Here is a 25,086-nt window from a genome sequence, read left to right as displayed (position 1 = left end):
AAGGTCTGGTGTAAATATGGAATATGTCAATCCACTCCTTCTGGTATCTCCCCCACAAATGGTCAAAATTTTAAATATCCATGAAGCTCATACATCGCGAAATTATTATACGATTCCCTTCAGGCCTCGAACACCTCAATATTTCTATTAACACAAGATCTGTTATAAAAATGGTAGATATCGGACCACTCCTTCTCGTACCTCCCCCATAAAACGTCAACGTTTTACAATCCAAAACGATTATAAAATCCGCTAATATATCCCAACCTTTTCCAGTGCTATATTTTTAATCATAGCTTTATTGAAATTTAATATCATTACAGTTGCCACAAGATCAACCGACTATTGCACAGTTAAAGAAAGCTATTGCTGCACAAGCAAACATTCAACTAAAAAGAGAGTTAAGAGAGCGACATGAAGAGCGCATACGAAGAAGAACACAAAATGTGCTCCAACACGCAACCGGGAGCAACAGCACCTCCTCTCCATACCCCGGTGGGTCTCAATTGTGGGGAAAAGACGACAACAACTACACACCAGCCCACACTGAGAGCAGCGATAACAACAAAGAGAAATGTCAAGAGCAAGACAACGTTACAAGAAAAACAACTCGAGAAACAATGGCAGAGCTGAAGTCCAAACCGTCCATTCGCTTGACTGGCGAATTAGTTTGTTCTGCGGCACACAACGGTCATCAACATAGGCCGTGCGTTAGCTGGCGTTACCTATGGCGAGCATACGCTTTATTCGATCCCGCCAACAAAACATTGATAAATGACGAAAACGGTCGCAAGTTGTTAAGTGAGTGTGGCATCGAGAATGCACAGACTCTAAGGTTTACCAAACGTGAAAAGTATTTGGGCAAAAAGAGGCAATAAAAAAAGCAGGCTGACCACCACCATATGGTTATTGGGTCAGCAGCAAGTGTTTGAAGAAAAATAATTAAGTGTTGATATTGAAATTATCGCAAAAAGAGAAATAAAAAATAAAGCATTCGAATTAAAAAGCTATTATAATTTACCAAATGATTTTAAAAGGAATCCAACCACAACCATCAAAGTCCAAGAAACATTCCATGTGCCAATTAATTGCAATCAAGACCAGAGTTAAAAAAAGAAAATATTCACTTTCAAAGCATCAAGTCCTGCTTCATTGTACGACACCACCACCAACATCATCATCATCGGCGTCGCCATCTACCCGCAGCAAATACAACCAGATCTCCTCCAATAGTTGTTGCTACAACAGCATTCCGTTCTGTGTGAAACCAAGATGATGACTACAACCAATACGAATGGAGATTCTTCGAATCAACATTTGACTTGTGCAGATGAGGATAATTTGATATCAAATTTCTCCATAGCCGAGACATCAGTTCCCATTAAGCGCCGGAAATTCTTTAATCGTCAATCACTTTTGGTCTCACTCGTTGTAATTGCATTTCTTTTCACTCTCCAAATTGATCTGATTCGCGGGGCATTTGAGGATGTCAATAATAGCAAGGTGAAAATTGCCAAACGTAGTTTGGAATTGACCCAAACCATTAATTTGCAGCGCCAGGAATATTTACAAAAACAATGTGATTCGTTGGGTTATAGCCAACAGGATATCAATGATTTAACCGAGGAACAAATGGAGCACATGATTGTGGATAAGGATTTGAAATTTTTGTACTGCTATGTACCAAAGGTGAGTTGGAAATCCATACAAATAGAGAGTTTTTAAACTAGAAATTCTACAATTTTCAAATATTGGTAGCAAGCGGACGATGATTTGTATTATATTTTATCTCGGTAGTAGAAAAGGTGGAAATTTACCCTTTCGAGATTTTAAAATTAAAATTTACCCTTCAGGTCTAATTATTTAATGGTTATTAAACCATAATTATTTCACGCAAATGATTAAAATTTGAAAATCCAGTTTTAAAAATGTTTCCGAAAATTTCAGTCATCGTTTTCAAAGTAATTGTGATGACTTACAATGTGAAGTGATTAGAAAGTCGTTTGCCGAAATTGATAAGCTCTGACATTAAACCAGTATTAAAAAATATGTATGTGATTCATTAAAATATCTTTTATCCCGTTGGAAAACTTTTCATACAATTGTTACGGGTAGCTCTTCTAAACATACATAATGGTGTAGGGTATTATATATTCGAAAACACCTGTCTTTTATCATGTATGGATGGTATATTAACCTTATCGAAATAATCAAATTATGTATTTTCTATCAGCGTAAAATTCTAAAACAACTTGGTCATTACTCTAATCTATATGGCTCAAATTTAGTTCATTCCCGAGTTATATCTGTAATTTTTATTTGGATATAGGCATCTTAGAAGGTACCTCCCGATACTCGGTATTTTGCTGATTGGTATTGTTGAAATTTTTGTATTTAGCCTTCCTAATATCCACTATTTTCTTCTTTAGCTCAAAAAACGATGCCTCCTTATATTCTGTATTTTGATGATTGTAACGATATTTTCTAAAAAAAATCGCTTAAATTTGATATTTTTCCGGTTTTTCCGGTCATCTGTCTTTATTCTGCCTTAATGTATTGAGAATAGACTATAAATACTACTTAGACCTCCTAGCTGTACTTGTTGATCTAGAGGATATCTCTAATATTTGTATACCCTCCACCATACAGAGTGTAGAGGGTATAATTTTTATTCATTTTTTTTATTTTTGAAATTTTATTGAATGAAACCAAAATATGTCGGAATTAGCATCAAAATTTTGGAATAAGTTTAGATTTGATTGAATTGTTCGCCTTTGGAACGAATTATGGCCTTCAAACGGCCAATGAACCGTCATACACACCGAATGTTGCTCTGCGGTCTTTTGATCGACACTTTGGTATTTTTTAAAGCCAACCTTGCTTTCCAAAATACTCCAGGCACAATAGTCCAACGGAGATTTTGGTGGCCGTTGTGCGCTGGAAATTAAGCGAGGAACCTCATTTTGTAACTATTCTTGGGTGACACGTTCTGAGTGCGTTTGTGCTGTTTGCGTGCCCAAGGCTTTAATACACCCTCCAGAATATTTTCGCGACAATATTCGGCATTTATTCTGATGCCACGGTCGATTAACACGAGCGGAGAGCTATCATCGGCTGCTATGGCGGCCCACACCATCACCATGGCCGACGCTTGAGTTCAGGTGGCCAACCGAAGGTGCACATTTTCACTTGCACTTTTTGGAATTTCAATGGTTTTACCCAGAGCTCATTTTTCAAATTTTGCCGAATGAAATATTGCGATATGTACAGCTCACGAACCATTTTTCGGCCACTGCGACGCAGGTTTTGATCAAGTCGCTTCTTTACTTTTCCAACCATTTCTGCTGATGTTGCTGTTTTTTCCGTCCACTTCCTTGACGTCGGGCTACGCTACGAGTATAAATGGCAGCAGTCTAAAGTTCGTTGCAGCTTTTTCATCTCACCCCGTATTTGCTTCTCCAGCGTTGATTACCTCTGATTATTACCAACAGCGGAATATCATAAATTGCGCTGGGCATTGAAATCTCATAAAGCCATGGTCTTTCCAAAGCGATCTAAAGTTAGGAAAGACAACATTTTTATACCCGTAACCTAAGAAATTGCCACAATGACTGCCTTCAAAATCCCAGACTTGGGTCACCTGATACAACCAACTTTATAAAACGGTATAACTGTTAAGCTTTGATTCCCTGAGTCTTAGCTGATATTTATTTCAAAAAGAAACGACGAACCCTTCATGAAAACATTTTGAATTATGAGTGACAATTAAATATTTTTAGAAAAAAAAGAGGCTAAAATATCAATGTACTACTGGTTTAGTTATGAGGTACCGTAATATGGGGCTATGCCGGAAAATGGACCTAGACTGAATTTTTTGTGAAGACAGATTTACCCAGAGAGCAAAATCTAAACGAAACCGATATTTTTAATATAAACTATTCTAAGGATAATACCTGTGCAAAATTTTGAAGCTCTTTTGATGATAATGCAAACTTTATACATCTACAGACAGACATGGGTAAATCGACATAGAGTTTTGCGCTGATCGTAAATATGCATGGGGTGTTTCGAACAAGGAATAAGACCAGTGAAAGCCGCTTTTCCAGTGAAAAAATCAAAAATGTACTTCCCATTTTATGGTGGAGGCTATAAAAAGCTGTTTAATAATCTGAATGAAATCTATTTATTCCTGACTTTATATCTGATTCCCTTTTTCTATTGAGACATTTTGCTTAATTTTTTATCCAATTTATATCGATTGATCATTTTACTGATTCCCCCCGCCATAAATTGAAAGTTTATTGAACTTAATTTCCACAAATTTGAAATGATTTAAGTTTGGTTTTTTGCTTTGAATGGCAATACGCTCTTCTGGACTTGTCTTTTGTTTGTCTGGTTTTTTTTTGTTGGGGCTAGTTTAGAGCCTTGCTTGTTGCCGTTGTTGTTTATTTTTGGGGGTTTAGTCAACAGTATTGTTCTTGTAATTCTTGTTTTTTGTCTGTCTGTCTGTCGGTATAAAATACTTGAAAATCATACGAGCCGAAACGCCGACACACTCACACATCCATGAGAAAACCGGGCAAGCCATAAAATCCCGCCGCATATGTTAGGTTTCTTGTTTTTATTTTAAGGTTTGATTTTGTTTAGGGAAACATGCCCATTTATAATCAACAAAAGAGAGAAAAATAATCAAAGAGAAGCAGAGAGAAAGGGAACTTTCACGTATTTTGTGTTTTGTTTATTTTAACCTTCATTTTTTTTGGTTTTACACTGGACCACAGAACTATGCGGATATTTCATCTATGCAGCTGTATGTGGGACACATGGAAATTAGGCAGAAGGTGTTAATTAATTCCCATAATACAGAATAGCGTGTTCTATTTTCGCTGCCATTGACTTTTTGCTGGCTACTGTGCTGCTCTATTTCATAGCATAAACAATCGGTTACTGATCTTCAATTGGCTGGCGCGCTAGATTTGAAATATTCTATATGCTCTCTATTAAATGACCTACACTGTGGCCAAACCAAAAAAGATTGTTTAAATAAACAATAAATTAAAGTGAATTCGAAATCGATTGGCAATGTTTACAAAAAAAAAAGAGAAAGGAAAATTTGTATACAATTACATTTGGAATATTCTGTGAATTTTATAAATTGCTCAGAGATTTGATGTAGCTATGTACTTCTCTATTTCTGTCACGTGTCAGTTTGCGAGTGAGTTGTTAGCATTTTATGTGCTTAAGAAGCTATAGATATAACATAAATTTAATTAGTTTCCTATTTACGTTTTATATTTCAGCATTAAAATGAGGAAAGATTGTAGGGTTGGCACACCAAATGGGCACTGAAATTCTGGACCTTTTACCGTTCTCCACAAATGTTTCTAAATGTGTGTCCATTACCCCTGATACATATTTTGCTTATAAAAGGAAAGTGGCGTACGAAGGGTGGGGTTCACTTATTTGTTCCCTGTTGGGGAAATTACCATTTGTTATACTCTCCACCATAGTATGGATGGTATATTAAGTTTGTCATTCCGTTTGTAACACCGTCTGTGGAAATCCCTCTAGCTTCCGAACGAAATAAAATAGATTGATAAAATTTTACTCAAGTGTATATTATGTCTTCTGGACTTTTGGTATTGAAAATGGGCCATATAGGTCCCGATATTCGGTATTTTGATGATTTTAACGACATTATTGACCGGAATTGTTTCAAATGTCGCATTTGAAGTTCGAAATGGATACTAAAGCCTAAGACAGGTCCACGTCTTCGTATAGCCCCCATATAATGGTACCTCCCGATATTCGATATTTTGATGATTTTAGCGACATTATTCCCCAGAATTATTTCAAATTTGGTATTTGAAGTTCATAATGGATACCACAGCCTAAGACAGAAAATTGTCTGTGCAGGTCCACGCCTTCGCATAGCCGCCATATAACGGTACCTCGAGATATTCGGTATTTTTATGCTTTTAGAAACATTATTCACCGGAATTGTTTCAAATTTGGTATTTGAAGTTCGTAATGGATGCTACAGCCTATGACAGGAGATTGTCTGTGCAGGTCCACATCTTCGTATAGCCCCCACATAAGGGTACCTAACGATATTCGGTATTTTGATGATTTTGGCGACATTATTCCCCGGAATTGTTTCAAATTTGTTATTTGAAGTTCGTAATGAATACTACAGCCTCAGACAGAAAATTGTATGTGCAGGTCCACGTCTTCGTATAGCCCCCAAATAACAATACCTCCCGATATTCGGTATTTTGATGATTTTAGCGACATTATTCACTGGAATTGTTTCAAATTTGGTATTTGAAGTTCGCAATGGATACTACAGCCTAAGACAGAAAATTGTATGTGCAGGTCCACGTCTTCGTATATCTCCCGATATTCGGTATTTTGATGATTTTAGCGACATTATTCACTGGTATTTGAAGTTCGCAATGGATACCACAGCGTAAGACAGAAAATTGTCTGTTCAGGTCCACGTCTTCGCATAGCCCCCATATAACGGTACCTTCCGATATTCGGTATTTTGATGATTTTAGCGACATTATTCCCCGGAATTGTTTCAAATTTGGTATTTGAAGTTCGTAATGGATACCACAGCCTAAGACAGAAAATTGTCTGTGCAGGTCCACGTTTTGGTATAGCCTCCATATAACGGTACCTCCCAATATTAGGTATTTTGATGATTTTAGCAATATTATTCACTATTTTTTTCGCATTTGAATATTGCAATGGCTTATGACAAAAGTTACCTGTGTAGTTCCATGTTGTCGTATAGACCCAAATATAACAGCTACATTTGATGTTTTTAAGATTTTAACAGAATTTTTAACGGATTTTATTGTTTTCGAGAGTTGCCATATTCGTTCAAATCGTGGAGGGTATTCAAAGTTCAGCCCGGCCGAAATTACAGCTTTTTTAATTGTAAATTTTTCGCTATTATGTTACATTTTGAAATAAATTGAGACATTGTAGTATCTTTGAAGAACACACCTTTTCTGATATTGCATTCTCATTCTATTATTGCGGCATTTAGTTTATGTCATCCATACATGGTTTCCGATTTCAAAAGAATCGAATTCAATACTGTCTGACTATTTTCTTTTTTAAATAACTCGATACCTGACTTATGCAAATGGAAATATAATCTCATCATGCAATAACTTATTGTTGTAGTTTGTTTTTATTTTGTAGTTGTTGTTGTTGTGCAAAATAATTATAATCTGCTGCATGTTGTATATAATTACACTGACTAAAGATCAAAAAGTTCATTAATTGGCACTATCAAGAAAATGCGTCTTAATTATGTATGTTTGTTGTTGGTTTAATGTGAAAACTAATGAAATAACTATAGAAACAGACAGGGATGGTAAAAAATATTGTATTGTGTATTGTTCTAGGGAAATTAAAAAAATATTCGAGTTCTTAAAATAAGGACATAAAATAAAAATAAATAAACCATATCAGTTTAATTAAGGTGGTATGATTTATCGAATACCAAATTTTAAGCAAATTCGTGAATTGAAGTTTTTTGCTTCAGTGTAAAAAGATATATTTAATTTTTTTTTTGCAAAAATTCTACAAAAAAATAAATAATAAAACTATAACCATCTCTGAACAACTATTTTTATACCATCTGATATGTTGTGAAAATTGTTATTATTGTGTCTTGTAAACCTTGTCAGTTGTGAATTGCATTATGATTATCTGGTGACCTTTACCATGTTTTGTGGTGAAAAACTGCGATAGAATAAAACAATAAATTAAAAATAAAAATATAAAAAACGTTTAGTTCGGGTCGAAATTTTTATACCCTACACCATGTGAAAACTCTTAACCAAAATTACAAAATCCGCTATCCTTAAAATCCCTAACATTTGGAAGTTCCATGAAAATGAGGGATATATCTACATTACATATTTTTAGATAGCAGTTAATCCACCTAGAAAGATCTCAAAGTATCAAATTACAGCTGATTTGGTTCTAAGTTGGAGCCGAATACTTTGAAATAAATTAAATCGTATCGTAATATGGGAGCTATACCAAAACGTAGACCTAGAAAAAAAATTTTTAAAAGAAGGACAAAAAATCACCACGGAGAGCCCGTAATTTAAGATGTGGTTACAAATCGGAGCCAAAAATTTTAAAAACTATCGATAATCAGGAGGTACAATTTTTGCGGGGGTTTGAAAACGAAAATTTTGACGTAAAAATATGGAGGTACTGATAGGTAGGATTAATAACAATGCCTATATACAATTTCAAAGCTCTACCTTTAATTGTGATAGAGCTCTATCAAATTTGGCGCACATAAAAATAAACAAAACTGGCTTAACGGTGAAAGTGACAACTTCGTTAGAGCACTCCAGCATTTAAATGTGAATAAATTTTTTGTGTCTCGTACCATCGCTTGTTACTGTAATGCTGGTAGCGTAGCCTGACGTCAAGGAAGTGGACGGAAGAAAACAGCAACCTCAGCAGAAATGGTTCGAAAAGTAAAGAAGCGACTTGATCGAAACCTGCGTCGCAGTGGCCGAAAAATGGCTCGTTAGCTGAACATATCGCATTATTCCATTCGGCAAATATTGAAAAATGAGCTCGGGGTAAAGCCACTAAAATTCCAAAAAGTGCAAGAACTTACACCGCACGTAAAGAAAATAGACTCAACAGAGCTAATGAGTTGCTTCTCTTGGCCGAAAGTGGTGAACTGGCGAATTTGGTTTTCTCCGATAAGAAAACATTCGTTGTCCCGCAGTTTGTAAACAAACAAAATGATCGTTTTTACTTGCCAAAGAGGTCAGCTGAAAATGTGCACCTTCGGTTGCCCACCAGAACTCAAGCGCCGGCCATGGTGATAGTGTGGGCCGCCATAACAGCATATGGTTGCTCTCCGCTCGTATTAATCGACTGTGGCATCAGGAGGGTGTATTAAAGCAAACATTTTGGTCGCAGACTTTGGACATTCTAACAGGACTCAGCACGCGCCACCCAAGAATGGTTACAAACGGTTGCATTATTTCCAGCGCATAATGGCCACCAAAATCTCCGGATACCAATCCCTTGGACTATTACGTCTGGAGTTTTTTGGAAAACGAGTTTGGCACTAAAAAATACCAAAGTGTCGATCAACTCAAGCAAGCGCTTCGCCGGGAATGGGCCAAAAATGCCAGAGCAACATTCGGGCAGCGTGTGACGGTTTCATTGGCCGTTTGAAGGCCATAATTCGTACCAAAGGTGACTAATTCGAACAAATCTAAACTTATTCCAAAATTTGATTCTATTTCTAACATTTTCTGCTTTCATTCAATAAAAATTAAAAAAAATGTAAAAAGTATGGTGTTTGACTTTGTTGCAGTTTTTTCATCTCACCCTGGACATTTCAATAAAATTCATGAATTCAAATACATGAAATAATTGCAATTTTGCACCAAAAACTGACATTATTTGACTTTACTGCATTCATAATCATTGACCTTTAATTCATATACTTGGAATACCAAATGATTTGAATTCAAGATAATGACTTATTAGAAAAAAAATAATAATGATAGAATTGACCAAAAAAATGTATATTAAATCCCAACGCCAAATACTGATAAAAGTAATTTAATAATATTATTTATAGTTTATGGTCGACTAGTTGTCGACTTAATTAAATGAGGAGAACAACACCAAAGACGTAAATGAAAAATTCCAAAATCTGATTAGCAATCGGCTTATTAAATATAATAAAAGTCAATTGGCGAGAAACCCCAGTCGATAAATAAAACAGGCGGATGGATGATTCCAGATACTATGGTTGTCTTTTTATTGTTGATAAGAAGTGTGTCACCTTAACGTCTTAGGTTTTTTAAGTTTCCTTCGGTTATATTTCTGTTTTGCTCTTTAGAAAATTTATTGATAGCACTATTATAGCAAAACTAAGAAATACTTGATACCAATTAATTTTTACTACGCGGCACTTGATTAAGCACAACATAGCCGCTTTTGATGATAAGATTACCATTGGATTTGATGAAACCCCAACACTGGGCAACTAAAAATTGAAAAATATGACAAATGATTTATAAGTTCTGGAAAGGAAGTGTTAACATTGGATTATCACTACCCCATACTAGTTCTATAAATTATTAAAGGGAATTAAAAGAAAATAATAGTAATGATAACTTTATAACCCCTGCATTACAGTAAGCCTAAAACTATTGGGTTATTCACATAAAAGATAATTCACTTTTATCTTTCCAAGTAAAGAAATTGTATGTGCCTAAAAACTCACTATAAAATTTGAAAAAGTACTACTTAGTAAAAATTTTGTGTTTATATTTCACTAAGTAATACTTTTTCATTCTGGGTCAAAATCTCCCTTTATAATCAAGTTTTTCCGGAAAGTATGAATGAAAGAAATATTCTTGATCAAATTTCATATCGAGTTTTTAGAGTTTTTACATGATATTTTTTTACAACTATTACACCTTGATGTACGGTTTATTCTGAGATTTATAATGCAATTTTGGATAGAATATATATTCTTTTAATAATTTCGAACTAAAACGAAATTATATGTTAATTTCACACATCAACTCGAAATGTGTTCAAGAAGAATTTGATCAAAATAAAAAAATAAATAAAATAAATATGGAAATTGAAAAGTTCTGGCATGTTTGTTCGGAATACCGTAGTATTTTATTGTTGCAAAAAAATTGGAAATATTTTCGAGTATCATTTGATACGGCCAAAACGTACCTTATCGAAATAACGGTTTTAGGCCCTAGGTCTCTTTGGACCAAATCCATTTCAGGACAATTAGAGTCGATTTAGCGTTGTCCGTCCGTCGGGCTGGTGCGCATGAAAGGACTATCCGATTTGGTCCAAACTTGGTAAATCGTAATATTATTATCAAACTTAGATCGAGTTCGGAGATTGGCAATATGGGTCCACTCCTTCTGGTACCTCCCCCACAATTTTGAAATTTGAAATGAAAATTGAAATTTTATAGAAAATGTTTTACTGCACAAAAAGTGAGAAGATGATCCGATTTCTCTCCAACTTGTCAAATTCTAATATTTGCTACAGTTCTAGGTCAGGTGTGAAAATGTACAATATCGGTCCACTCCATAAAGTACCTCCTCCACAAAGGGTCAAAATTCCTAAAACGCGAAACTAAAATCCGATTCCATTCAGGCTTTGCAAATCTCAATATTTCTATTCACACAAGGGCTGTTCTAAAGATGGTAGAGATCGGACTATTTCTTCTGGTACATCCCCCACAAAGATTGGTATTCGGAGATTTTGGTGGCCTTTATGCGTTGGAAATGAAACGAGGAACCTTATTTTGTAATCATTCTTGGGTGGCGAGCTGAGTGCGTGGGTGCTGTTTGCGTGCACAAGGCTTTAATACACCCTCAAGATAATTTTCGCGATAATATTCGGCATTTATTCATATGCCACGGTCGATTAATACGAGCGGAGATCAACTTTTATGGCGGCCCGTACCATCACCATGGCGGGCGCTTGAGCTCTGGTGGCCAACCGAATGTGCACATTTTCAGCTGACCTCGTTGGCAAGTAAACACGATCATTTTGTTTGTTTACAAACTGCTGGACAACGAATGTTTTCTAATCGGAGAAAACCAAATTCGGCAGTTCACCACTTTCGGCCAAGCAAAGCAACTCTTTAGCTCTTTTGAGTCTATTTTCTTTCTATTGCGGTGTAAGTTATTGCACTTTTTGGAATTTCAAAGGCTTTACCCCGAGCCCAATTTTCAATATTTTCCGAATGAAATATTGCGATATGTTCAGCTCACGAGCCATTTTCGGTCACTGCGACGTGGGTTTTGATCAAGTCGCTTCTTACTTTTCGAACTCTGCTGATGTTGCTGTTTTCTTCCGTCCACTTCCTTGACGAACCGACCGATACTATTTAACTTGTTTAATTGGTCATTGGTATCAAATTAATTGATCAAAATTTTAATAAAACAAATTTTAGTTTTCCTCTATATTTAGATAGAAAGAGCGGTCTACAAAATTTCAAATTCATTGCTGAGTTCAAAATTTAAAATCATCCACTTATAATCTTCTTCTAAAGCTGAAACCGAAATTTAACTACCAACTTTTTAACCAAAACAAACAATGACTTCTTCACTTAGAATTGCCTTACCTCTAACAACAAAAATGTGCCTACTTTTCTGTTAAGTTTTCTCGATAACCTAAAGAGAGATGAAATGTTTTCATTCAAGTGATTCAGCCACTTCCACAACCCAAAAGATATCACAGACAATAAACAAAACGAAAAAACAAATAATTCAAGTGTTATGTTTGCCGTATAAAGTGCTCCACAAACACAAACTTGCCAAATACAAACAACAAAATCACTTCAATATCTCTTGAATGGGCCGATGGGTCATCTTGTTGATCAGATATACATTTAACGGAAATTTGTATCATCATACAAAGTTCTTTAAATTCAAAATAACACCACGCACACACACATATAGTATATCTGCTGCTGGATTTCAATGATAGAATCTTCTTCCCACCGATGCTGCGGTTGCAAATAAATGATAAACATGTGTCGGACTACCGCCATAATTCTCCTGAAATTGCTAATGTGCCCCAATAAAAATGTAATTTCTTTATTTTATGAGCCGGTAGTGTTCTTAATTTTGGCAATAATTTAAATTCCAGTAAAATTTATTTGAATGAAATTGATGAAATTAGTTTAAAAAAGGTAATGATGCATAGAATTACAGTGAAACGCATAAAAATAATGACCGAGTTCATAACAAATTTCAAACAAGTTCTGTGAATATTGTACCTAAACTCGTCAAAATACCGAATATAGGGAGGTACTGATATATGAGATCTATACGAAGACGTGGATATAATTCTAGGTCGATTTAACGATGCCCGTCTGTCTGTCCGTCCGTCTGTCTGCATGTGTATGCATCCTCCATTATTTTACGTAGAGATTTAAAACATGGCACAACAATTTGTATTGTGTCTGGGATGGTTGGTATTGAAAATGAGATATATCAGTCCACGTTTGTGTATAGCCCCCATATAACGGTCTCTCCCAATAGTCGGCATTTATTCGGTATTTTGAAAGCTTTAGACACATTTTTTACGGATTTGCTCAAAAATTGGCACTTGTAGTTCGTAATGGGTCCTAACTCAGGAGGCAGATCATTTTATGTAAAGGTTCACGTTTTCCTAAAGCGCACATATAACTGTATTTTAATAATCCTAGTCACATTTACCCACGAAATTGTTTCTAATTCTTTATTTAAGAAGATTTGGTAGATAACAGTCCTTGAAGTATAAAATTGTCTATATATGTTCCCGTCTTGGTATAGCCCCCATATAACGGCCTCACCCATTTTTTTTTTTTTTTTTTTTTGAAAAATTTGACGGCATTACCCAATGGTCTTACCGGCATTTGTAGTTTAAAGTGGAACACGTCTTTACCCAATGGTGGAGGGTATTGGAAGTTCGGGCCGGCCTGAACTACTAAAGACAAACTAAAACAAGTTAAAAAGCAGTAAGTTCGGCCGGGCCTAACTTTGAATTCCATCCACCATTTGGAACGAATTTGGAAATTTTCAAAAAATAAAATCCGTTAAAAATACCGAATATAACCGTTATATTGTGTTCTATACGACGTATACGGCGTACATAGGCATTGTTTGTTTTAAGCCATTACCCTATTCAAATTCGAAACTTGAAATAAACGGTGAATAATGTAGCTAAAATCGTCAAAATACCGTATATAGGGGAGGTACCGTTATATGGTGGCTATACGAAGACCTGGACCTGCGTAGACAATTTCCTGTCCCAGGCTCTAGCATCCATTAAGAACTTCAAATACGACATTTCAAACAATTTAGGTAAGTATTGTACCTAAAATCGTTAAAATACCGAATATAGAGAGGTACTGATATACGGGGCCTATACGAAGACCTGGACCTGCATAGACAATTTTCTGTCACAGACTGTAGTTCCCATTACGAACTACTCCGGTTAATAATGACGCTAAAATCATCAAAATACCGAATTTCGGGACATACCGTTATATGGGGCTATACGAAGATGTGGACCTGTACAGACAATTTTCTGTCTTAGGCTGTAGTATCCATTACGAACTTCAAATACCAAATTTGAAACAATTCCGGTGAATAATGTCTCTAAAATAATCAAAATACCGAATATCGGGAGGTACCGTTATATGGGGGCTATACCAAACATGGACCTGCATGGCCTATTTTCAATACCAAAAGTTCTGCAGACATAATGTATGTATATTACGAGGTCTTACAAACGGAATGACAAACTTAATATACCCTTGAAAACAACTGATTTGGCCAAAAGTTAAATTTTCAAATGGTAAATGAAGCTGTCCATCGGAATTTGGTTTTTATTTTTTTTTTTTTAGTGTAACTGCGCCTAAAATACATTTAAAAAGAAGATCAGTTGCAGCACCTCAAAATATTCACCGGAGAACTCAAAAAGTATTATCCAATGTTTGTCTGACGGTCTGTTGAAAGTACAATAGAAATCGCACTATTAAAAATAGAATTTTGAAAATTTTTCAGATATTTTCATATGTTTTTCACCGAGTGCTTGGAATTGAAAATGGAATTTATTGATTTACCTACTGAGTTTTGATATTTTTGAGATTTGTGTCCTCAAATTCTAAACAAATCCGCTATAGTTTGACATTAAGTTTTTGCAGTGGGTAGATGAGATCCTCGCAAAAAATATTCAAAGTCGGTTCATTTTTGGTGTAGCGCATTAACAACGGAATCATCTTATTTATAATTTTTTAAGGCTTCAGCATTAAGGGTGCATTGTGGGTAGATTTACATCTCCCAAAAAATATTTAATTTAGGTATAGTCTCGATATAACATAAGTTTCAAATCTACTGGAATTTGAAAATAACTGATTCGGCCAAAAGTAAAATTTGCAAATGATTGATGAAGCTACCTACAGCTAGATTCACTGAAATTTCAAACCTCATCTTCCCCCTTTACTTAATACATGCTGTGGTTCACTTTTACTAAAATTTTCATTCTATATCTCATATACAAATTATGTAGCCACCTTATTTGAATTAGCTTTTAAATACTTTGTCACGTTCCATGAATTTTGGGGATGTCGTTATTTCACTTCTTACCAGGTGTCATAAATTGGATATCAAATTTGGCTAAATTGCATTATTTCACATACGTATTCCGGTTATGGAACTTATTTTTGTCCAAAAAATGAAATCTAATTGTTTTTTTAATGTCGTGACAAATTCGTATTTATTAAACATAAACAAGAATTACCACGGAAATCAAATGACCACTATCATACATTTGGCAACCAGATGTTTTGCGGTTTGTTCAACATGATATTTTATCATACGCTATGATTGATTAGGTTTCGAAATGTTTACAATGTTACCAGATTTTTGACAAAAAATTCCCCGATAAAGATATTCCGATTCGCCGTGCAATAATTAAAGGTGGGCTAAAGCCAACATTACATTTAAATTTTATTGGTGTCATTTTTAGTCATGCTATACCAATACAGCCTTCGTTTTCCTCAACTAAATCTATAAATACGAATACAACAAAGAATATTTTGAAACTGAAACTCATAATTTTGATTTGCATTCAATTTGGTAACATTCGTTTCTCAACACCCCACGCTCTGTTATCTCACGTTCTATGGAACTTTATTTCGTCTAGAACACGTAATTTTTTAATCAAAATTTAATGCCAAGAAGCAATATTTTTGTGGCCTTTGATACTTTCGAATTTTTTTTTTTTGGATTGACAGCAAACTGGGGAGAGAGAGAGAGTGTGTGAGTAATTATTTCATTAATGAGTTTTGATAACCAATTATCGTTTAAATAAACATACATGGCCTGTCTGACACTCTCTAGAAAGGTGATTTGTCGAAAATCAAAGGGGATTTCTATTTTGATTTTAAAACTAAATGACTAGTTTTTGAGAAATATAAATAAAAGTTTCGACATAAATACATTTTGAAAACATAATTGGTGGAAGATCATAAAAGGTGATAATTTTTATGAAATGTTCACTGTCACCACTTATTAAGGCTGTTAGTCATAGAAAAGCTATTAATAGTCAAAACCGCCAGCAATTTGTTATCTGAAAGGTAGAATAATTAAATCAGCCTGGCCTCAGGGGACTACATCGATCTATCCAATGTAGCAAAGAGTAGGAGAGGAAAAAAATTGAAAAATTAAAAAAAAAAAAATCCGTCAAAAAATGCCTCTAAATGAAAACAGTTTTTATCATAGGCTGTAGTACTTAATATCAAAAAATACCGAACATCGGGAGCTACTGTTATATGTGGGCTACACAAAGACGTGGACCTGCATAGACAATTTTCTTTCGTAGCTTGTAGTACCGATTGCAAACTTCAAATACAAAATTTTGAATCAATTCATCATCAAAAACCGATCAATATGGGGGCTATACAAAGACGTGGACCTGCATACGCAATTTTTTGTCATAGACTGTAGTACCCATTACTAACTTTAAATACGAATTTTGAAGCAATTCCGGTAAATAATGTCGTAAAAATCAGAAAAATACCGAATATTGGGAGGTATCGTTTTATGAGGACTATGGGAAGACGTGGACCGTTATGGTGCATTTACCAACTTAACTTTCCAACTGGCGTCGCAGTGGCCGAAAAATGGCTCGTGAGCTGAACATATCGCAATATTCCATTCGGCAAATATAGAAAAATGAGCTCGGGGCAAGAGGTCACCTGAAAATTGAGGTTTGCACTAAAAAATACCAAAGTGTCGATCACCTCAAGCAAGCGCTTCGCCAGGAATGGGGCAAACTGCCGCAGAGCAACATTCGGGCAGCGTGTGACGGTTTCATTGGCCGTTTCAAGGCCATAATTCGTGCCAATTCGAACAAATCTAAACTTATTCTAAAATTTTATGCTTTTTCCGACATTTTTTTCTTTCATTCAATAAAATTAAAAAAATTTAAAAATTGTGGCGTTTGACTTTGTTGCAGCTTTTTTATCTCACCCTGTATATATTTTCGACCGATTTCATGTATTTGATGCACCCAACACGCCATATATCTCCAGTTTGGTTCATTTGTCCAATTATATTAAAATCGGTCAAGATTTGGATATAGCTCCCATATATATTTTTGGTCCTTGGACCCAAAACACCAATAATTACGAAAATAGCTAACATTTCTTCTAAAATATAATTTTCTTTTTTTTTTTCAAAAATAAATATTATTGACAGAAATAAATATTGATTTTCAGCAAAGACATATAATATAATAAGATGCGACATTACATTTTCACTTTTCTTTAATAGATGGCGTTGGTAGTGGAAAAATATGTTATGTCACGATATCGTGACATAGCATTATGTTATAGTTTAACAGAGCTGACACTTTTTAAGGGTTGTTGTTGATTTTATCGATTCAATCTACAAGGAAATGCTCTGGAATAGATTTTTGATTTTTGGTCTATCATACCTGATATTTTTTTCCTCGTATTTCCGCCAATTTTCGGCGATATCGGAATAACATATTTTTCTAAGATTTCCAATGCATTTCTGTTATGTCGCCTGCCATCTGTTACCTGATGGAAAAATTAAAGCCCATATGCATTTTGTCCAGTCTTTATAGTTTTATGTCTTTGTTTTCAGCAAACGTTGTTTATTTTATTTTTAGTTTAATGTGTAGCAAAAACATTTCCGCACAAACAATAACATATTTAATAATTTGACACATGTCTAGTCATGTCCAAATTTTCTTATTTTAGAATATGTGCTGTGGTCCAACGTCGCCAAATTGACACATATTTTTTATTGTAGCAGATTCACATGTTAAAATATGCCCAACTATACTTGGGTGGCGTACGGTCCCACACATGATGATGTTGCTGCTGCTTTTTATTCACAATTGTCTGATATCCGCCTTCTCACTTGCAGTTGATGTTCGGCTGATGGGCACATTTGATATTGCCATGCAAATATATTTAAATAAGAAATCTCCAACTTGAATATGCAATTTAAAAGATTACAGTGAGGGCTAGTATTGTCTGACATTATTTGCCAGTTATAGATTGGTGTAACTAATTTTTAAAATTATCATTATTTTTGGATGGTTCATTTTTGCCCAATCTGTATATAGTTCCGTGTAGATGTCGTTGTTTGTATTTTATCACAATTCGTGTAAAATGAGGCTTATCTGTCTTTCGCATTTTTTTGTTTTTCTTTCAAGTCTGCGATTTTTATTGTGTGCCATCATCTCACAGACAGATAGATAAACAGTCCATTAAGCTGAGCTTTCTTTCACCCGACAATGCAATTACTTCCGTAATGGGTTGTTATTGGTGGGTGTCAAAGTACAAAAACATATATATCTGAAGCGACACATTTTCTTAACAAAACTTATCAAGGTCTGTGAGAAAACAAAATTGTATGGAAATCATCGTAGATACTGAATGTAGTTTGTTTGATTGATTATCCGGGTTTTGCTGGGAATATAAACTATGGAAAACAATTAGTTTTTACAAAAAAAAAAAACATAAAAAGGTAAATATATAATTGTAGGTCCTAGAACTGAAACCCAATTTGGGAATCGTTGTGCCGAAATATGACAGAATTAGGAAGGTAAAGTCATATGTTTACAATTTTATCAAAATTATTCATTTGACAAGTTCGCATTTGACATGTTAGGATTTGCAAAAGTTCGTAAAAGTTCGCATTTGACATGTTAGGATTTGCAAAGTTCGTACAAAATTGGTTGATCCGTTTTTGTTCTATAGGGTAAATTATTTTCTGTTAAAACTTGTATGGGGACAAGAAGTAGTGGACCGACATTGCCGATCTCCGAACTTAATCTTTTAAAATATTACGATGTACCAAGTTTGAAGCAAATTTGGTACACCCTTCGAGAGTTATCATGCGCACCATACAGACAGACGGACACTTCTAGATCTACTCCAAATATCTTAAAACGACCGTTATTCCGATGAACAACGTTTTGGTCGTATCAAATTATATATACCCCCTGTAGCCATATGGCTGAGGGTATAAAAATCAAAGAACCATGCTATGACTTTGAAGCATTTTTTATACCCTCCACCATAGTATGGAGGGTATATTAAGTTTGTCATTCCGTATGTAACACTTTGAAATATACATTTTAGACCCCACAAAGTATATATATTCTTGATCAGCATAAAATTCTATGTCGATTTAGCGATGTCCGAAATTAGGTAGGTTGATAGTATTTTACTCAAATGTATATGATGTATGCAGGACTTTTGGTATTGAAAATGGGCTATGTAGGTCCACGTTTTGGTATAGCCCTCATATAACGATACCTCCCGATAATCGGTATTTTGATGATTTTAGCAACATTATTCGCCGGAATTGTTTCAAATTTGGCATTTGAAGTTGGTAATGGATACTACAGCCTAAGACAGAAAATTGTCTGTGCATGTCCACGTTTTGGTATAGCCTCCATATAATGGTACCTCCCGATATTCGGTATTTCGATGATTTTAGCGACAGTATTCACCGGAATTGTTTTAAATTTGGTATTTGAAGTTTGATATGGATACTACAGCCTATGACATTATCTGTGAAGGTCCACGTCTTCATATAGCTCTCATATAACTGTACCCCCAACATTCTGTATTTTGATGATTTAAGCGACATTACTTAACGGACTTCTTTCAAATGTGGTATTTGAAGTTCGTAATAGATACTACAGCCTATGACAGAAATCTATACGTCGTCGTATAGATTCTAATATAACGGCTACATTTGGCATTTTTAAGATTTTAACGGATTTTTTTTTTGAACATTGTTCCAAATGGTGGAGGGTATTCAAAGTTCGTCCGGCCAAACTTAAAGTTTTTTAATTGCTTGTTCTCTCAATGCTCTTAATGTCAAGATGTATGATACAATTTTCAAACCCCTTTGAAAATTACGAACGATGGACGTACATGATTTAAATCAATTAGAATTTCACACCGATCAAACAAACGTTGAGTCACATGCGGAATGACACGTTATATCCACATTTGCGTATGAATAGGGGTGGAGGGGATTTTAAAAATAGATCGACTTCGTCCTAAATTACCATTTGGACTTTTATCGCGATAAAGACAAGTCATTGTTATTTCCATAGAAACCTATCGAATAGTTTTCGATATCTTGGCTTTCATTCTGTGGTGGTTTACGGCATTTGACGTGCCAACAATTAGTTTTCAAAACTAAAGACAGCATTATTGTCACTATGGCAGCTGTGATTTAGTGTCCCAACTGATAACCCCCTAACTGGCGGAAGTCATTAGAAAAAAACTACATAAGAATGTTTGCGAGAATTCATTGGAATCCACAAAAAAAAAATGAAGAAGGAATGACAAACTTTTGGGGTTGGTTAGATTCAACACACGTGTTCTGCGAAATAAAAATTATGATTAGAGAATTTCTGCTCAGAACATTATGAATAAACAAAATTGGAATTGTGTGAATGATATAGTCAACGGAGGCGTCGTCTATCAGATCAGATGTAGTTTGGCAACATTTATTGCCTCTATTACAAGTTTCTCGAAAGAGTGTGTTATTTTCTGTTCTCCAACGCCACAACTAAAATAAAAATGCCATAAAATAGAATGTTGTAAACATTTGTGAATAATTCATTGTAAATTTCCCACTTCTCCATAGCAGCTATGTGTGAAATGCTGATGCGTATTTTTTGCTCAATCAATGCTATTTTTCTGTTTACCGCTGCTTAATCTACCAAAAAAAGCTCATTACATTTTAACATTTTGCTTTAGTTAATGGCCATCCGGCCGGTTGTTCGACCGAGTAGACGACCTCCCCAATTATTAAACTGGTATCTTTTTGGCAAAAATTTACGCAAGATTTTAATGACCGACGACGATGCGATGAACCTGAGCAAAGTTAAAAATAATACGTACAGGCTAATGTACACAGGTTTCCATAATAAAAATATGACTTATATTGAAATTAAAATAATTCACATTTTTGTTTGTGTCTTAATTTAGTTTTTTTTTTCGTTTTAATTCATTTTATTAATGTTTGTTTCTAAGAAAAATGTTATCTGATCTCATAAAAAATAGACAATTACAAAAGCCGGCCACATACATTTTTAATGTCTTGTTGTTGTGTAACGAACTTGTGTTATGCCCTACGTAATTGTAAGATGAGGCTATTATACATGCCAGGGACGTAGGCAGAAATCATTTCGGGAGGGGGTGGGGGAAGCAACAACATTTTCTAAGCAAAAAGTAGAAAAATTATCAGAATAGTAAGGATTTCTGAGAGGGTCTAATGTACGAAGCCGTTGGTTTTTTGGAAATTCATATTAAAAGTGTACGAAAAGTACTAAAAATTTACTACTTTGTATTCGACAAACGGAATGAGCTAGAATTATGAAATCAGGAATCAGAGTCACTGATAGAGTGCAGGATTGATGCATCAAAAGGGTTTTTGGAAATTCGTACTAAAAGGGTACGAAAAGTTCTAATAAAATGGTACTAAACTTCTAAAATGGAATTTTAAACAGTTTGGTTTAGGGTGAACTGATTATGCTAGATTTTCGAAATTTTGTATTGGGTAGTTTTGTGATAAAGAGATGGTTTTGGAAATGTGTACTACAAGTGCACGAAAAGTACTAAATAGTACTATATTTGTACAATATGGTACAGATAATGCTTGAAATCTGAAATAATGGTTTTAGGGTCATTGTTCATATGTAGCCTGGACATATGGAGGTGGTTTAGGAAATGTGTACTATAGTTGAACGAAAAGTACTAAATGGTAGTAAATTTGGCCTTGGTTGAAGGGATTGAAATGAAATTTGATATTTAGATTACTGATGGCACCTATATTTGAGAAGTGGTTTCGGAGATGTGTATAATACACACAACTGTACAAAAAGTACCAAATAGTAATTAAATTGATATTGGATGAAGGAGTAGAGATACAATTCTGAAATTTGATATTTAGATTACTGTTGGCCGCTGTGATTGAGATCTGACGGTCGTTTGGAAATGCGTCCTATATTTGCACAAAAAGTACTAATCTAAACTGATTTGGGTATGTGGTGAAGGGATACAGGGTGAGATGAAAAAACTGCAACCAACTTCAGACTGCTGTCATATCTAAGCCACTCGTCCGACAGCTGTTAAAATTATTCCAGTGACTGCTCATTATACTGTTTACAAGCGTACAAAAGCATTTTGGTGCGAATTTTCTAGAAAAAAAGTTATTCGTGATGAAATTCAAGCGTGATAGTGTGATTTCTTTATATTTGACTGGAAAACCACAAGTGGCTATCGTTAGAGCAGTCCAGCATTTAAATGTGAATAAATCTTTTTTGTCTCGTACCATCGCTCGTTGCCGTGATACTGGTAGCGTAGCCCGACGTCAAGGAAGTGGACGGAAGAAAACAGCAACATCAGCAGAAATGGTTCCAAAAGTAAAGAAGCGACTTGATCGAAACCCGCGTCGCAGTGGCCGAAAAATGTCTCGTGAGCTGAACATATCGTAAAATTCCATTCGGCAGATATTGAAAAATGAGCTCGGGGTAAAACCATCGAAATTTCAAAAAGTGCAAAAACTTACACCGCAACAGAAAGAAAATAAATTAAAAGAGCTTGGCCGAAAGTGGTGAACTACCGAATTTGGTTTTCCCCGATGAGAAAACATTCGTTGTCCAGCAGTTTGTAAACAAACAAAATGATCGTGTTCAAATGCCAAAGAGGTCAGCGGAAAATATACACCTTCGGTTGGCCACCAGAACTCAAGCGCCGGCCATGGTGATGGTGTGGACCGCCATAAGAGCCGATGGTCGTTCTCCGCTCGTATTAATCGACCGTGGCATCAGAATAAATGCCGAATATTATCGAGAAAATATTCTGAAGGGTGTATTAAAGCCTTGGGCACGCAAACATTTTGGCCGCAGATCTTGGACATTCCAACAGGACTCAGCACCATCGCACTCAGCACGCGCCACCCAAGAATGGTTACAAAATGAGGTTCCTCGTTTCATTTCCAGCGCACAATGGCCACCAAAATCTCCGGATCCCAATCCGTTGGACTATTGTGTGTAGAGTAGTTTGGAAAGCAAGATTGCCACCAAAAAATACCAAAGTGTCGATCACATCAAGAAAGCGCTTCGCCGGGAATGGGCCGAAATACCGTAGAGCAACATTTGGGCAGCATGTGATGGTTTCATTGACCGTTTGAAGGCCATAATTCGTGTCAAAGGTGACCAAATCAAACAAATCTAAACATATTCTAAAATTTGATGTTATTTCCGACATTTTTTGCTTTCATTCAATAAAATTTAAAAAAATGTAAAAATTAGGGCGTTTGATTTTGTTGCAGTTTTTTTATCTCACCCTGTATAAACCTTGAAAATCTGAAAATTTAGAACGATGCATGAAGTTTTGATTAAAAAATTTTGTCAAACTGAAAAAGTTGTGTATTTTGATTACAAAACACGAACGTTGGAACGAATCTAAAATTTGGTATCTCGCCTGACGAAGTAACTGGCACTTGCTAGTTATGTATATTGAAGACATGTAGTTTATAAATTTTCCTTACCTATATAAGTATTTTATATAAATTTCCACAAAAAACACACACGGGCCGAACTTGAAACACTGTTAACCATAATTTCAGTGTCAAATGATTCGAAAAATATTAATCAATCTTATTTATTTTATTATTTTCAGGTTGCCTGTACGAATTGGAAACGTGTCTTGATGCTACTTAAAGGTATCTGGCAAAATGGTACCGATCCCCTGCGCATACCCGGTTCGTTGGCACACTCAGATGGCATCTTTACGAAATTCAATAGCCTAGATGAAGAGGAACGACAAAAGGTGATGTCCGAATACACTCGTTTCATATTTGTACGGCACCCCTTCGAAAGAATATTGTCTGCCTATCGCAATAAATTGGAGGGTAATGCACCGAGTACTAAATATTTTCAACATCGCATTGGTCGGCAAATTGTCCGAGGAATACGTGTCGATCCGAGCAATCATTCGCTGGAATATGGTGATGATGTTTCATTTGGAGAATTTGTACAGTACCTTCTAACGCCCTCCTTGAGTCTGAACAATCAATCGACCTATAATGAGCACTGGGAGCCTATATCGAGATTATGTAATCCATGTGTTATGAAATATAATGTCATTGGTAAGTGTGGAATGACAATTCGAAAAATAAAGGTAGAGAAAATAAATAATATATTATTTATTTTTTTTCAGGAAAATATGAAACCCTTTTGGATGATTCTGCCTTGGCTCTCTACTTAACCGGTGCTGAAAATGTCACATTTCCCTCCGGCCACAAACCTTCGAATACTCGTTCCTATTTGCGTAAATACTTTGATCCTTTACCGATCAGTGCCATTCGGCATTTGTATGAAATCTATGCGGATGATTTTAAACTTTTCGACTATGGTTTAGATGATGTTTTAGGTTTTGAATTTGGTTAAAATTGAACATTGTTGTTTTAGTGTTAAGTAGGAAGATTATTACATACTTATAGTAATATTACTGCGATCTAATAGAACAAAGGTGTAATTACGTAAGCAATTTAAATTACACGGTGCTACTAGATTGAAACATTGCAAAGTCAACCACAAAAAGTTGATTTAGGATGACTTTAATAAGATTATCATGCTTTTAGCACCGTATTCTATCTAATTCCCAAAAATAGCTTTAATCGTATATTTTTAAGAATACATTTGTTTTTCTTTCCTATCATGTTTCTTGTAAGTATATTATACACAATTCTATGGTTTAAAGATAGACATAATATTATAGTACGATTTATATTTATACAGGGTAGCTCATTAAATTCGAATTTTTGTATAGAAAACCATTCACATTTTCATCTAAAATAATGAACAAAAAAAATCAAAACAATTAACACTTTCATAACTTCGATAATACAATCTATATGTAAATTTACAAACCTTTTAGAACCCTTACAAATGCTCTCTCTGTAAACTTAA

General features: G+C 35.0%; 2 protein-coding genes across 2 annotated transcripts in view; both read left to right on the top strand.

Moving 5' to 3' along the window:
* LOC131801987 (uncharacterized) overlaps positions 1–1,120 on the top strand; it is a 9,396-nt gene extending 8,276 nt beyond the window's left edge. Inside the window, exon 2 of the mRNA XM_059121242.1 lies at positions 324–1,120. Coding sequence (XP_058977225.1) covers positions 324–878 — 555 coding nt within the window. The 3' untranslated portion in view covers positions 879–1,120. The remainder of the gene's footprint in view (positions 1–323) is intronic.
* Positions 895–25,086, top strand: LOC131801986 (carbohydrate sulfotransferase 13-like). The gene is made up of 3 exons (XM_059121241.1): positions 895–1,689; positions 23,795–24,263; positions 24,335–25,086. Exons 1-3 carry the CDS (start codon positions 1,273–1,275, stop codon positions 24,562–24,564), a joined length of 1,116 nt encoding a protein of 371 aa, XP_058977224.1. The 5' UTR covers positions 895–1,272; the 3' UTR covers positions 24,565–25,086.

The sequence above is a fragment of the Musca domestica genome, unplaced genomic scaffold (assembly GCF_030504385.1).
Source record: "Musca domestica strain aabys unplaced genomic scaffold, Musca_domestica.polishedcontigs.V.1.1 19, whole genome shotgun sequence".
Classification (NCBI taxonomy): Eukaryota; Metazoa; Arthropoda; class Insecta; order Diptera; family Muscidae; genus Musca; species Musca domestica.
Note: the sequence above shows the minus strand (reverse complement) of the source record. Positions and strands in the feature narration are given on the sequence as shown.